At 53.5% G+C, this 13,489-nt stretch overlaps 1 protein-coding gene across 7 annotated transcripts in view; it reads left to right on the forward strand.

The window, feature by feature from the left end:
- The window catches only part of EVC (EvC ciliary complex subunit 1), an 89,053-nt gene that overhangs the window by 70,922 nt on the left and 4,642 nt on the right, over positions 1-13,489 (forward strand). For 6 of the 7 annotated variants that reach the window (XM_043906215.1, XM_043906210.1, XM_043906211.1 and 3 more), the window contains 5 exons: positions 69-279; positions 1,940-2,146; positions 4,797-4,941; positions 7,704-7,815; positions 13,313-13,439. In XM_043906215.1, coding sequence (XP_043762150.1) covers positions 69-279; positions 1,940-2,146; positions 4,797-4,941; positions 7,704-7,815; positions 13,313-13,439 — 802 coding nt within the window. Of the gene's footprint in view, positions 1-68; positions 280-1,939; positions 2,147-4,796; positions 4,942-5,416; positions 5,504-7,703; positions 7,816-13,312; positions 13,440-13,489 lie in introns of those variants that run through there. The other variant, XR_006341739.1, reaches the window with a different exon arrangement.

Genomic DNA, 13,489 nt, shown 5'->3' on the forward strand with positions numbered 1-13,489 from the left:
ACCACCACACTCAGTGAAGCCAGGAACACTCGCCCCCTGCCCCTAACCTCCTCCCATTGTCTCCAAAGGTCCATTCAGTACGTCCTGCAGGCGCACGAACTGCTCCTGCGCTCAGCTCTCCGGAGGCTGGCTCTCCGCGGCAGCGCCATCACCACCCTGACCCAGATGAGGCTGTCGGGGAAGAAGGGCCTTCTCCAGGAGCTGCGGGAGCAACACGCCCTGGAGCAGGGCTCCTCCCAGTGTCTGGACGAGCACCAGTGGCAACTGCTCAGAGCTTTGGTAAGACCGTGCCTCAGCCCCCTGCCCACCCCAGAACAGGAGTTCTTCCTTGGCTTCCAGGTTCCAGTCTGGTTTAGTCAAAGCCCCAATCCTGGGGACTTCTCTAGTGGTGGCTAAGATTCCTTGCTCCCAGGACAGTGGGGGCCTAGGTTCGATCCCTGGTCAGGGAACTAGATCCCACATGCTGCAACTAAGAGTTTGCATGCTGCAACTGAGAAAAAAAAGGTCTTGCATGCCTCAACTAAAAAGATCCTGCAAGCTGCAATGAAAATTGAGGCTCCTGTGTGCCACAGTTGGGACCTGGTGTAGCCAAATAATTAAATGAGCGCTTAGTTGCTTAGTCGTGTCTGACTCTTTGTGACCCCTTGGACTGTAGCCCGCCAGGCTTCTCTGTCCATGGGATTTTTTCAGGCAAAACTACTGCAGTGGGTTGCCATTTTCCTTCTCCGGGGAATCTTCCCAACTCAGGGATCGAAGCCACTCTCCTGTGTCTCCTGCATTGCAAGCAGGTTCTTTACCCACTGAGCCATCAAGACAACCCCCAAATAAATAAATAAATTTAAAAAAAAGAAATCCTGCTCCCATATTGTGTGGGTGGGGACAATGGCACAGTAGGTACCCCCTGTTGGGGGTACACTGTTGGGGGTACACTGCCCAAAGCTTGCAGTGTACATGGTAATGACAATTATACTAAAGTTGCACAAGAAGTCAGAACACAGATAGGTACAGTCATCATCGGGGGTTAAGAGAAGAGGGCTGTGTGGTCTGTTTTAAGGTCTTAACAAATCTAAAGAAAGACTGTGAATTGCCGGGCTGGGATTTAAACCCAAACAGGCTGATTCCAGGTCTCCTATAGCCACAGCTGATGTTTTTTGACCTACGAGTGAGGGACAAGCTCACCGTCTCTTTTTCTCGGCCCTGGAGGACCTGATGGGAAGCAGGCAGGACTTCCTACCCTACCTCCGACCACAACCTCCTTCTCCAACTCCTATTCCTTCAAGAGAAGGACTCCCCATGGGCCCTGCCTTGGCTTCCATGATGTCCCAGACTACTCTCAGACTCAGATGTGACTGAAGAGCCTCTCTGCTGTGTGACTTTTAGAAAGTTACTCAGCGTCTCTGCACCCCTCTGGCCTCATCCCTCCTAGTGTTCAGGTCTCAAAGTGGGGTGAACGAGTAAGTTCTTGTACGTGTAAAAAGCCGCGGATGGCACTGGGTACACCATTGGTGCTCAATAAATGCCCGAAGGGATCGGCAAGATCCCTAGGCTCATCCACTGTGTACATGTTTTTGCCAGCCCAGAGGTGCCCACTTCCTACCCCTTCTCCAGCCTTCCTGGGATCCCCGGCAGGGCTGACCCCACCTTCTAGTTTGGTCCTGACCAGAGCATCCCTTGACTTCTCTGGAGCTCAAACAGTAAAGAATCTGCCTGTGATGCGGGAGACCAGGGTTTGATCCCTGGGTGGGGAAGATCCTCTGGAGCAGGGAATGGCAATCCACTCCAGCATTCTTGCTTAGAGAATTCCATGCACAGAGAAGCCTGGCGGGCTACAGTTCGTGGGGTCGCAAAGAGTCGGACACGACTGAGCGGCTAACACACACACAGACCCTCCGTGCAGGCGACAGGGGCCTCCATTCTTCTCCCCGCCCGACTTTTCCAGGAGGCGCGCGTGCTGGAGGAGGCCGGCAGGCTGGAGGAGGAGGCGCAGCAGACACGCCTGCAGCTTCAGCAGCAGCTGCTGGCCGAGGCCCAGGAGGTCGGGCAGCTCCTGCAGCAGCGCATGGAGCGCGCCATCGGGCAGGCGCTGCTGGGCCACGCGCGGAACTCGGCCTCCAGGAGCCGGGCCAAGGACACGGACGACTTCAAGGTGCGGGCCGCCCCAGCCCCCGGGGAGCCCGGGGGGACTAGAGGCGGGGGTCGGGGGCGAACGAGAGGAGGGATCCGAGCAGAGCAGCAGCTGGGCGCCCAGGAGCCTCGGGCCCTGCAGAGCTCTTTGCCTCTGAGCCGCCTTTCCCCCCGGTAAGAGGGAACGCCTGCCCCATGGAGCGGTGAGGATTTCCGCCCGCTGCCCAGCCTTCTGAGCACCAGCTCGGTCCCTGCAGCAGCCCCCAGAGGACCATCATTTCAGCCAGAGCCTCCCAGTGGGTCAATGGCAGATACCAGAGTCTGAGCCTAAGTCCCTCTCCCAGGGGCAGACCCTCCCTGCCCTTGGCCACCTCTGTGGGAACCTGAGCACCGGTGGAGTTGTCCCCGACGGCTGACCATTGCTGCTAACATCAGTCTGACCTGAGTAAACCATGGTTCTCTGCATGCACTGACAGTTATGACAAACCACAGGAGTGAAAACCGCCTTCGTAAGAAGTGACGTGGGCATCGCCCTTCTAAGTCAACAGAGGGGGGAGGGGCTTTGGCTTCCTCATCTCACTGGGCTCTTACCGCAGCCCTTGCCTGGAAAGGGTAATTTTTCTTCCCATTGTTCAGGTGGGAAGACTGAGGAGTTTCACTGGGCGGAAGACATGCTTAAAGCCTCCCAGCCTCAGTGAGCGGCTGGGACTGGAGGCTGTTTGCTTGGCTTCTCCTTGCCTGCCTCCTCCCCCAAGCTATAAGAATACAACCTGTGTATTGCAGGTCTCAGCAGAGAGAGTCTGTGGCTGGTACCCACAGGAGGTGTTTTAGATCTGGGCTGGCAGCAGACCCCCCTGGGATGTGCCAGGACCCTCTAGGGCACGTCCATGAGTCCCTTCATTTACATAAAGTCCCTCACCTGCACAGCAGAGAGACTGGCCCCTCAATTCTGAAACACCCCATCTTGTTCCAGATCTCCGGTGTCTGCCACACTTCATCATCCAGACCTCAGGGCTAGTGATGCTGGGAGAGTCTCTTCCCTCTGCTAAAACCTTACAACTCTGACCTAATCAGTGGTCATTACGTGAAAACAGAATGAAACACAAGTGTGGCATATCTTGTCCTCAGCTTCTCCAAGGGATTCTGAGTCAGGATTAGATGATGGACCCCCACCAGGCACACACCCACCGGAAAGAACATGGGCCCAGTGTCTGGAAGGATGTTCTTTGCTGGACCTCTGTTCACAGGGCCCCTTAGCCTCAGGCCCTGCGGCAGGTGCTGGGACAGAGGAGCCAGGCGGCAGCATTCCTGCCCTCAGGGAGCTTGCCATCTACTGGGAGAAGACACGCTAACCTTGAGAAGTTGTACTGGATGGGAGCTGAGATGCAAGCAGTGCCAGGGGGGATCGAGAGAGGGCTGAAACGTTGGAGATTTTAGAGCAAGTGTGTTCGCTGACTTGAGTGGTACACCAGCTGGAAAAACTGGGGAGGAGGAGAGGAGGGTGGCCAGGACTGAGGCCCTGGAGAAGGGAGGTGGGCTGCCGTGCAGAGGGGTGGACTCCGCTCCCCTGTGCAGGAGACTGGAGGGACAGAAGGTGTAATGTGCAGGTGGGTTTGCTGATTTGAGAGGGGAGAAGAGGGACTTCCTGTCTTCTGCGTTACATGTGCTAAATGAAATCCGAAGAAGGCCATTAGTGGGGGCTCCTGACCGGAAGTGCAAGGCCAGAGCTCAGAGTCCTTGGGGGCAGAGTCAAAGGTGAACTTTGGATGGAGAGGAAGAGAGAAGCAGTCGCAGTAAGGGAGGAGCAGGACCTAAGGGTGAGGAGATGGACTTTCATCTCCTCTGCATCCTGAGCTGCAGCCCTCCTTACCTCCATGGCTTCCGTCCACGCCCGCACATCAGGGTGTATTTCTCAGCTGTCTGAACATAACGAATCACTCGACAATAATGAATGGGCATTTTCTTTCCTTGCCCAAAGCTTGGAGCCATTCAATAAATGTTTGCTGAAATGGGGACTCGAACCTGACTTTTGCCCATCATCTTATGAGCTAAAAGGTGATGACTTTACGAGTGCCCAACCAACATGTCCCCAGTGATGGGGCATCCCAGCGTTTCTTCTCTGTTCTGCTTTGGGTCCGAAGGTGTGTCATTAAGAACTGCAAGTGACAGAAATCTGTGCTTAAATAAATAGAAGTTACTGATCTCACATAACAAGAAATGTGGAGGTAGGTGGTTCCAGGCCGGCACAGAGGATCAGTGGACAAGCCTCTTTCTTTCTGATCCATCATTCTTGGTATTGGTTTTTGTTGCCTCATGGTCTCAAAATGGCTATTGCTGCTCCAAACATCACTCTGTGTCCTGGCCAGAAGAGGGAAACAGCAAAGTCTATCACCCTCACCAAGGCTTTGCTTAATGTTGGGAAAAGGGCGGCCCTCAATAGACTCTCCCTAACATTGCATCTCATTGGTCAGAACTGGGTCATACACCCAGCATCAGACCATCCCTGACCAAGGAAAATAAGTTATCAATGCTGGTTTAAACCAGCCAGGCACTCTCCACCTGCTCTGGATCAGCCAAGTTTGGGAGTAAGTGGTCTATGGGAGTCAGGACTATGTTGGCCATAGCTGGCTCTGTGTGTGCCCTCTATTGAGACTTTCCCCTCCTGCCCACAGAGAACGCTGATGGAGGCGGCCGTGGAGAGCGTCTACGTGACCAGCCCTGGCATCAGCCGGCTCGTGCAAGCGTATTACCAGCAGATTGGGAGGGTCATGCAGGACCACGAGGAGAGAAGGCTGCAGCATCTGAAGACCCTACAGGGTATGGTGCCCTCCACGAGGAAGCCCTGCCAGCAGCGAGCCAGACGTGCTCTTAGTTGGGGATGGGGTGGGATGTCAGGGTTTTCAAATGGTTATTTAAGGGGATTTAATTTTTTTTGACATTTTATGTATTTATTTATCCTTGCCTTGTCCTCAAAACCACCCTGAAGCGACCTTGGCTTCCCTGGTGGCTCAGATGGTAAACGATCTGCCAGCAATGCTGGAGACATGGGTTCGATCCCTGGTTGGGAAGATCCCCTTGGAGAAGGGCGTGGCTACCCACTCCAGTATTCTTGCCTGGAGAATCCCATGGACAGAGGAGCCTGGTGGGCTGCGGTCCATGGGGTCACGAAGAGTCAGACACGACTGAGCAACTACCACTTTCAAAGACAATGACTTGTCCCCCAAAGGCTTTTGAAAAAGCACTTAAAGAAACATATCTGTACAGTACAATAGGATTTTTTTTTTTTAAGTAGATGAATAAGGCCAAGGAGAGGACAGTGAGATGAAGTTAACGTTCGGTCGTCATCTGGGACACATATGAGCACATTCCTACTTAAGAGGTAACATGTTTTTGCCTCTGGGCTTCCTGGTGGCTAAAGAGATAGAAGTTCCCTCAATTTAAGCTGTCACAGTGACAATGAGTAAGAACAGGCCAGTGGCCCATATGTGGGCACATTTACACCTGAGAGCCAGACAGTTTTTCCCTGTGGGCTCTCGTAAGAGGCCACCTGGGGGATGGAGCAGACCAGACCCCCAGGGCCAGCAAGAACATCATGCAGTAACAGACAAAAACAAATTCCTTAAAGTCTCTTCTACTAACAGTCCTCCCCACACCCGGGGCTTCGGAGCAGGGTGGAATCCCATATTCTCTGATGGATTTTTCCTGGATTGTCCACAATCCCTAGATGAAGGACAGGCAGCTGGTCCTGGGGGCAGGTCTTCCGTGAATCTTATTTTTCTCAATGAGTTCAGCTGCCACTTTTTTCCTGTCCTTGCTCTGGGGAATTAGAGCTCTACATTGAAATAAAATCTGGGACCTGCCCAGAAATCTGCCAGCTGGCTACAGATCCTTCCTGATGGTTTTCTCCAGTAAGGGTAGGTCTCCTTTAGCAGGAGGCAGATGTGATTGATTGTCTCTGTGGAACATTCAGGAACGAGGGTGTTCACGTCCCTGCTCTAGGCTTCAGTTTCCCCACTTGTGGGGCTAGGCTCAGGCTCACCCTGTATCTTCTCAGCTCTAATTTCCTGCATCCTCTCAGCTTTAACTTCCTGCTCCCCTGATACCCCAAGTTAATGAGAAGATTTCTCAACAAATGCCTTGAAATGATGTAACTTGATCACATGAACTCCTTTTTTTCATTCAGTCAACTCTTAAGAGTCCTAGAATGCTGTGCCCCTGGGGGTCATCCAGGATGGACTTTTCTGTAAATTCTAGAAAGCTCAGGTCCAGGGAGGTCAGTGGCCTGTTGACATGTCATAGCTCAGTCAGTATGGCAACTAGGTGAGTGTAACTAGATAAATGTAGCGGCTAGCTAAGAATAAGCATGTTCTGAGACGACTAGCCCAGGTGACGCTAGTGGTAAAGAACCTGCCTGCCAGTGCAGAAGACAAAAGAGACTTGGGTTCGATCCCTGGGTTGGGAAGATCCCCTGAAGAAGGGCATGGCAACCCACTTTCCTGGTGAATCCCATAGACAGAGGAGCCTGGCGGGCTACAGTCGATGGGGTCACAAGGAGTTAGACACAACTGAGGTGACTTAGTACACAGCATGCACAAGATGACTAGGAAATAGGAAATATATATATGTTGAAATATGAAAAAATATATATATATATATAGTTATGGCTATGGTCCAATAAACAGGCAGTTAATTCAGGTGGTAGTTAGAATCCAGTAGAAAATAATTTTGATCGTCATCATCTGTTTCAAAATATACCATTGTTTTAAATAATAAAAAAAAAGAAGAAACATGTTCTGGTATATAGACCAGTGCACATCGGACTCAGAAAACAAACCTCTCAGCTCCTTGGAAAGCACCCCATTCAGCACCCATGTCTGTAGGACTCACTGCATGCCTACAGTTCTTCGTGTAGGATGGTTTTCTTTCCTGGTGGGGACTTTTAACCATTTGTGGTGGCCTTTTAGTGTTGACCTTTTCTTATTAGGCTTCCCTTTCTCCTGATACTATAAGAAAGCAGAGCTGAGCAGATGCAGGCAGAGCTGGGGTACTGCCCTCGGTGGTGTGTGGGGTGTGATGGAAATTGTGACTTCTCATGCACACGAAGCCCTTCCCAGGGTGAACCATGGGGCTGGTACACAGCACGCCCGAGAGCAGGCGTGTCCTGCTCACCTCTGCGCCCCAGCACCCGGCCCCTTCCCATCAGAGCATCAGTCCTTCAAACACCCACCTTGATCATTGTGCGTTATATGGGCTTCCCTGGTAGCTCAGCCGGTAAAGAATCCGCCTGCAATGCAGGAGACCCTGGTTTAATTTCTCGATCGGGAAGATCCCCTGGAGAAGGGATAGGCTACCCACTCCAGTATTCTTGGGCTTCTCTGGTGGCTCAGACAGGAAAGAATCTGCCTGCAATGCAGGAGACCTGGGTTTGATCCCTGGGTTGGGAAGATCCCCCGGAGAAGGAAACAGCTACCCCACTGCTGTATTCTTGCCTGCAGAATTCCAAGGACAGAGGAGCCTGGCGGGCTACAGTCCGTGGGGTGGTAAAGAGTCGGACATGACTGCACGACTTTCACTTTCAGGTCAAAGAGTGGAAGAGTACAAGTTGCGGAAGAAGCAAGAACTTGCCGATCCTTCGTCCGGATTCGAGGTGGCGGGTGGAGCCCAGGAAGCCTCCAGAGCTGCTCACCAGAGGTGAGGCTCCCCACCGGCGGGGGGTCCCCACGCAGAGGTCCCAGCCCCTGTGCGACATGTGTGCCTCTAATACACTCTCAGCAGCTGACCTCCCGTGCATTCGCCTGTGGGCCTGGGTCTCCTCTGCCTCCCCCGCCCACGTGAGAGCCCATGAGCCCCCATCCGGTTCCCCCTCTAACTCCCAGCCCCTAGAAGGGACTTTGACACAAGGGCGCAAGTCAAGGTGTGCTGAGGCCTTCATTCCCAGGTCGGAGTGGTCTTCACGGCCCTGATGTGGGATCTGCCCTCTGATCCGTGCTTAGGGTTCCCCCAGAAGCAGACCCTGAGCTGAGGCCCCGAGGGCAGGTGGGCCCAGGAAGCATGGTGAGGGGGCAGGGAAGGAGGAGGAGGACTGTTTCCTGCTGCTGCCATAGCAACACCCCCCCACCCCCCACTGCAGTCACACCCCGTGTTATCTCAGGGAGCCAAATGTCAGAAGTCGGGCTGATGCTGCTGGTTTCTCAGGGCCTCCCAGGCCAAAATCAGGGTGTTGCTGGCTGGGCTCTCGTCAGAGGCTCTGGAAGCTTCCAGGCTTCTTCAGGTGTCGGCAGAATCCAGTTCCTTGTAGAACTGAGGTTTTATTTCCTTGTGGCTGTTGGCTGGGCTCGCCCTGACCTCCCAGCGGCCTCTCTCTGGCCCTGGCACGTGGCCCCTGCATCCGGAACATGAAGTCTTGCCCACACTTGTCATCTCTTCTGCCGCATCTCTGCAACCCCACGGACTGTACAGCCCACCAGGCTCCTCTGTCTATGGGATTCTCCAGGCCAGAATATTGGAGTGGGCTGCCATTTCCTTCTCCAGGGTATCTTCCCGACTCAGGGATTGAACCCGGGTCTCCTGCATCACAGGCAGACTCTTTATCACTGAGCCACCAGGGAAGTCCCCCAGTGATTGAGACCCACCTAGATAATCCAGGTTCATGTTCGAATCGTAAACCAGTAACCTTAATCACCCTGGCAGAGTCCCGATTACCATGCAACATAACATCTTCACACGTTCCAGGGATTAGGCTGTAGACACCTCTGGGGGGCGCTGTGTGGCCTGCCACTAGGAGAGAAAAGCCAATAAGGCCTGTGACAGTGAGGGGTTTCCATGCCAACTGAGGCCCAACCCCAGTCTGGACCTTCTTATGGACTCAAGGAGATGGGCATGGAGGGAAGGGCATTGAGGGTCATGTATGAGCCTCTAAATCACTGAAACTAAATCACATACCTGCACCCCCACTGGGCTTTGCTTCTTTATTTTTCATAAACCCAACAAGGTTGGACCAGGGGGTGGCTGAGGCCCCAGCTCTTGGGTCATTGGGGTCAAAGTGGAGCCCTTGGACCACAAGATGTGTAGAACTCAACTTCCAATGATGCCAGCAAGGGGTGAGGAAAATAGGGGACTTGTCTACCAAGTCTAACAAGCTCCATCCACGTTGGTTGAGGGTCTGCCCTGGAGGTGTTAGTTCTCCAGCCTTCTCAGGCATCCCTGAACTGGCCAAGCCCCACGCCCCATGGTCAGAGGAAGCCCTGAGACCTGGTCAGAGGTGCTCATAATGAGCCATTGGCGTGCATGGAAACTGTCCATTGAAGGGCAGCCACCACCACGTGGGCTGAAGGGACGTGGGCTTAGCACCAGCATGTCCCCATAAGCACATACTTAGGTCCTGAGCTAGGCACTGGGGACAGTGCTTCCCACCTGAGAGCTCACAGCCTGGAGGGAGAGACGGACAAATGAAAAAGACAGCAAGTCAGCACAGGTGCTGTGATCAGGGAAGGGGCATTGCAGGACTGCAGCGGGGAAGGGGGTCCCTTGTCTAAGGAGAGGCACCTCGCCAGCTGGAAGTAGCAGCAGGACCACCACCCTCCAGGATGGAGGAAAGTGAGCTACATCCTGGGCCACCAGGTAAACCCCAGCCCTTCTCTGATGCTCCTTTAGGAAGCAGGATCCACAACGTCCCCCAGGTCAGACTGAGTCCAGCTTCCCCTCCGTAAATTCTCTGGCCATCAGCAGTGGTCAGCAAATGCCCTGGCATTGGGTTGAGGCTGGGACTCACTCTGACTGTTGGCATGGCCTTCAAACTATGGTCCAGCAGTTCTCAGATTTGGGGGCATCTGTCTCTCGTGGCTTTCTGCTAAACATGCAGGTCACACCCCTGGACACCCAGACTCAGGGACTTGGAGCAGAGCCCAAGCATCTGAATTGCTAACACTCTCCAGCCCTTTGTGACCCCAGGGCTCCACTTTGACCCCAGTGACCCAGAGGAGGGGCCTTAGCCACCACCTGGTCCAACCCTGCTGGGGGTATGGAAAATAAGCAGCAGGGGTGCGGGTGTATGACCTAGTCTCACTGATCTTAGAGGCTCATACATGACCATCAGTGCCCTTCCCTCCATGCCCATCTCCTTGAACTCATAAGTGCAGTTTCTAGTGAAAGTCAGCCAGAGCTCCTAGGGACAGAACAGTGTGGTGACAACAGATACCGATTTTAAAAACGACATGAGAATAAGCACACACATGAAGCACTTCTCAGTCAGATGGCAAATTTCATAGTGCATCTCTTGTGAGGGGTGGGATTGTAAGCGAGCCCACCTAGGGATACCAGGTGATGCTGTAGCAGCCCCTCCCACCCTTCATGCCCTGATCCCCAGGTTCCACATCTGTAAAATGGAGTTGCCTTAGCCCCTGTTGTTACGGATGTATAACTGTCAGATAAGCCATGCAAAGCCTGCAAAACTCTCACACCGAGGCCGGCACATGACGTTGGCACTGCACGTGGTACAATGTGAAATTCAAACAATTTTGGAACCAGAACTCTTTCAAATGTATATTTTTGAAATATCCATTCCCGTAGTTGAATTTGCGTCCACATAAGGCATCCACAAGCTGATGAACTCAACTAGGTGACCCTGTCCTCGGCCGGCTCTCTTGTCTTAGGTCCTCATCACTCCCCTCCTGGTTTGGAGCTGCAGCCTCTGCCCAGACCCCCACTCAGCCTTCCTGCTTCCTGTGCTGCAGCCAGGGCATCGCAGGAAACACCAGACAGCGTGTCTCAGATTCTCCCAGACCCTTGAGACTGCAGGGTCTTGCGTGGCTCCCCAGCCCTTGAGACTGAAGCCCCGCCCTAACCAGGGGACACAGTTCCTTCCCGGGCAATCCTGTCACTTCCCAGCATTCCCAAGAGCCAGGTCCATGGAGGAGATGATAAGTCAGCTGGATGACAGTCGAGAGTGACCAGGACTAGGGACAAGGTGGGTGTGGGACTGAGGCTGCTCACAGATAAAGCCACCTGGCCTCTGTAGCGGGCTGATCAGGGGTCCCCAAAAATGAGGTGAAAGTCGCTCAGTCATGTCTGACTCTTTGTGACCCCATGAACTATACAGTCCATGGAATTCTCCAGGCCAGAATACTGGAGTGGGTAGCCATTCCCTTCTCTGGGGGATCTTCCCAACCCAGGAGTCAAACCCAGGTCTCCTGCATTGCTTCATCAGCTGAGCCACCAGGGAAGCCCAAGAATACTAGAGTGGGCAGCCTATCCCTTTTCCGGCGGACCTCCCCAACCCAGGAATCAGCGGATTCTTCACCAGCTGAGCTACCAGGGAAGCCAAAAGGTCCATGTCCTAAGCTCTGGAACCCATAGATGCTAAGTCACTTCAGTCATGTCCAACTCTTTGTGAACCTATGGACAGGGCCCACCAGGTTCCTCTGTCCATGCAGTATTCTCCAGGCAAGAATACTGGAGTGGGTTGTCATGCCCTCCTCCAGGGGATCTTCCTGACCTAGGAACTGAACCTGTGGCTCTTATGCCTGCTGCGTTGCAGGTGGGTTCTTTACCACTAGAGCCATCTAGGAAGCCCAGCTGGAACCCGTACTTGTGACTTTATTTGGAAAAAGCATCGTTGCAGATGTCATTTATGTTAAAGATCTTGAGATGAGGCCATCACCCTGGCTGATGGCAAGGGAAGCAGGGGGACATTTGACCACACACAGAGGAGATGATGTGACGACAGGGGCAGAGACTGGAGTGATGCAGCCACAAGCCAAGGGGTGCCAGCAGGCACCAGAAGAGGCAGGGAACAGGTTCACCTCTAGAACCTCCATAAGGAGTACAGCCCTGTTGACTCCTTGACTGAAGATTTCTGGGCTCTTCTATGAGAGAAGATAGATTCTGTTGTTAGAAGCCTCCTAGTCTGGGGTCATTTGTTAGAGCAGCCCCAGCAAAGAAATGCAGCCTCTTTGAGGGTGTGAGAGAGACCACAGTGCAGAGCCCTGACCTCAGCGGCATCATAGTTACTTGTCTGATATCCCTCCCTCCCCTCAGCTCAAAGTAGGGCCCTATGATGGCAGAGATTATGAGTCTGCTATTCACAGCTGTGTCTTTAAAACCCAGCATCCCACCTGGAAGTCTAGAAATACTTCTGTGAATCAATGAATGAGTGGCTGGAAGGATGGATGACAACGTCTTGTAGGATGAACAGGAGTTTGCCAGAAAAAGCAAAAAAAGAGGGAACGGTATTACTGGTAGAAGGAAGAGCATGAAGCGAGAGCTGGTGGAATTTCGTGCCTTCACAGACAATCCACGGACAGCTGATGCTAAAGGTGGCTTCTGCCTTCAGGTCTAGAAGTTCAGCTCCTTTCAGAAAATCAATCATTAGAAGGGAAAGACAAAGACAGAATAATTATGGAAAGAGGGTGGATGGAATTGAATGTTCCCCTTTGCTGAGGACCAGAGGAAGGTCTGCTGAGGAGGGGAGGGTATTCAGAGCAGGAGGGGAGGGGGTCTCTGCCCCTGAAAGGGAGGTGGGGGGCTGTCTCCAGGTCAGGGACCCTGCTTCAGCCCCAGCTCTGTCCTTAGCCACTTGCAGCAATGAGGCTGTCCTATTCGGGACTTCTCAGACTCTGCCTTCTAGGAAACTCAGCCTTCTGTTTTAGAGGGAGGATCTAGAGCAGTTCTGAAATTTTAAACAAAGATGGGTGCTTTCAGAGGACCATCTCACTCACTCCCCCACCCTCGCCACACCCCGGAATTAAATGATTTTTCTCCTAGGAAGATGCCACTTGCAGCCCAAACTCTCTGCAGCTGTGGGACTCAGGGTCGCTGCCCCCCGCCCTCCCCCGAGCTTCTCCCGAGATTTTCACCTCTCTGTCCTGTGGATATCACCAAACCACCCTGAAGATCAAGTGAAAAATTTGTGTGTGAGACTCTGTAAACTCCCCAGTGTTCATCATCAGAGGGCATCTGCTTTTCTGATGAGTCAGCCGCGGGGCGGAGGGAGTCGAGCGGCAAGCGCGGCTCGCATGGCTTCAGTAAATCATATCGAGATGGCGGTTCTCCTCTCTGTTCTCCCGAAGGTTTCCGGGCCGGCTATCGGTCACTAATTCCCCTGATTCAGCAGGTCCCGGGGGGCGGGTCGCGCTGGATTTGATGAACCCGCTGGCAGAGCAGCGCCGACCGCCCGCGTTCCTTCCCGCAGGATGTTGGCGCAGCAGAAAAAGTTCCTGGCTCAGTTCACCGCGCACCAGCGGACCCGCCGTGATGCGCGGAAGCGGAAGGCGAGGGTCATGGACCACCTGGAAGCCCAGCTTGAGACCCAGCTACAGGTACAACTTGTGAAAACGCGCCTGTGCCACGTGGGCAGTGGTTTACAGGG

This window comes from Cervus elaphus, chromosome 6, assembly GCF_910594005.1.
Source record: "Cervus elaphus chromosome 6, mCerEla1.1, whole genome shotgun sequence".
In the NCBI taxonomy this organism is placed as follows: Eukaryota; Metazoa; Chordata; class Mammalia; order Artiodactyla; family Cervidae; genus Cervus; species Cervus elaphus.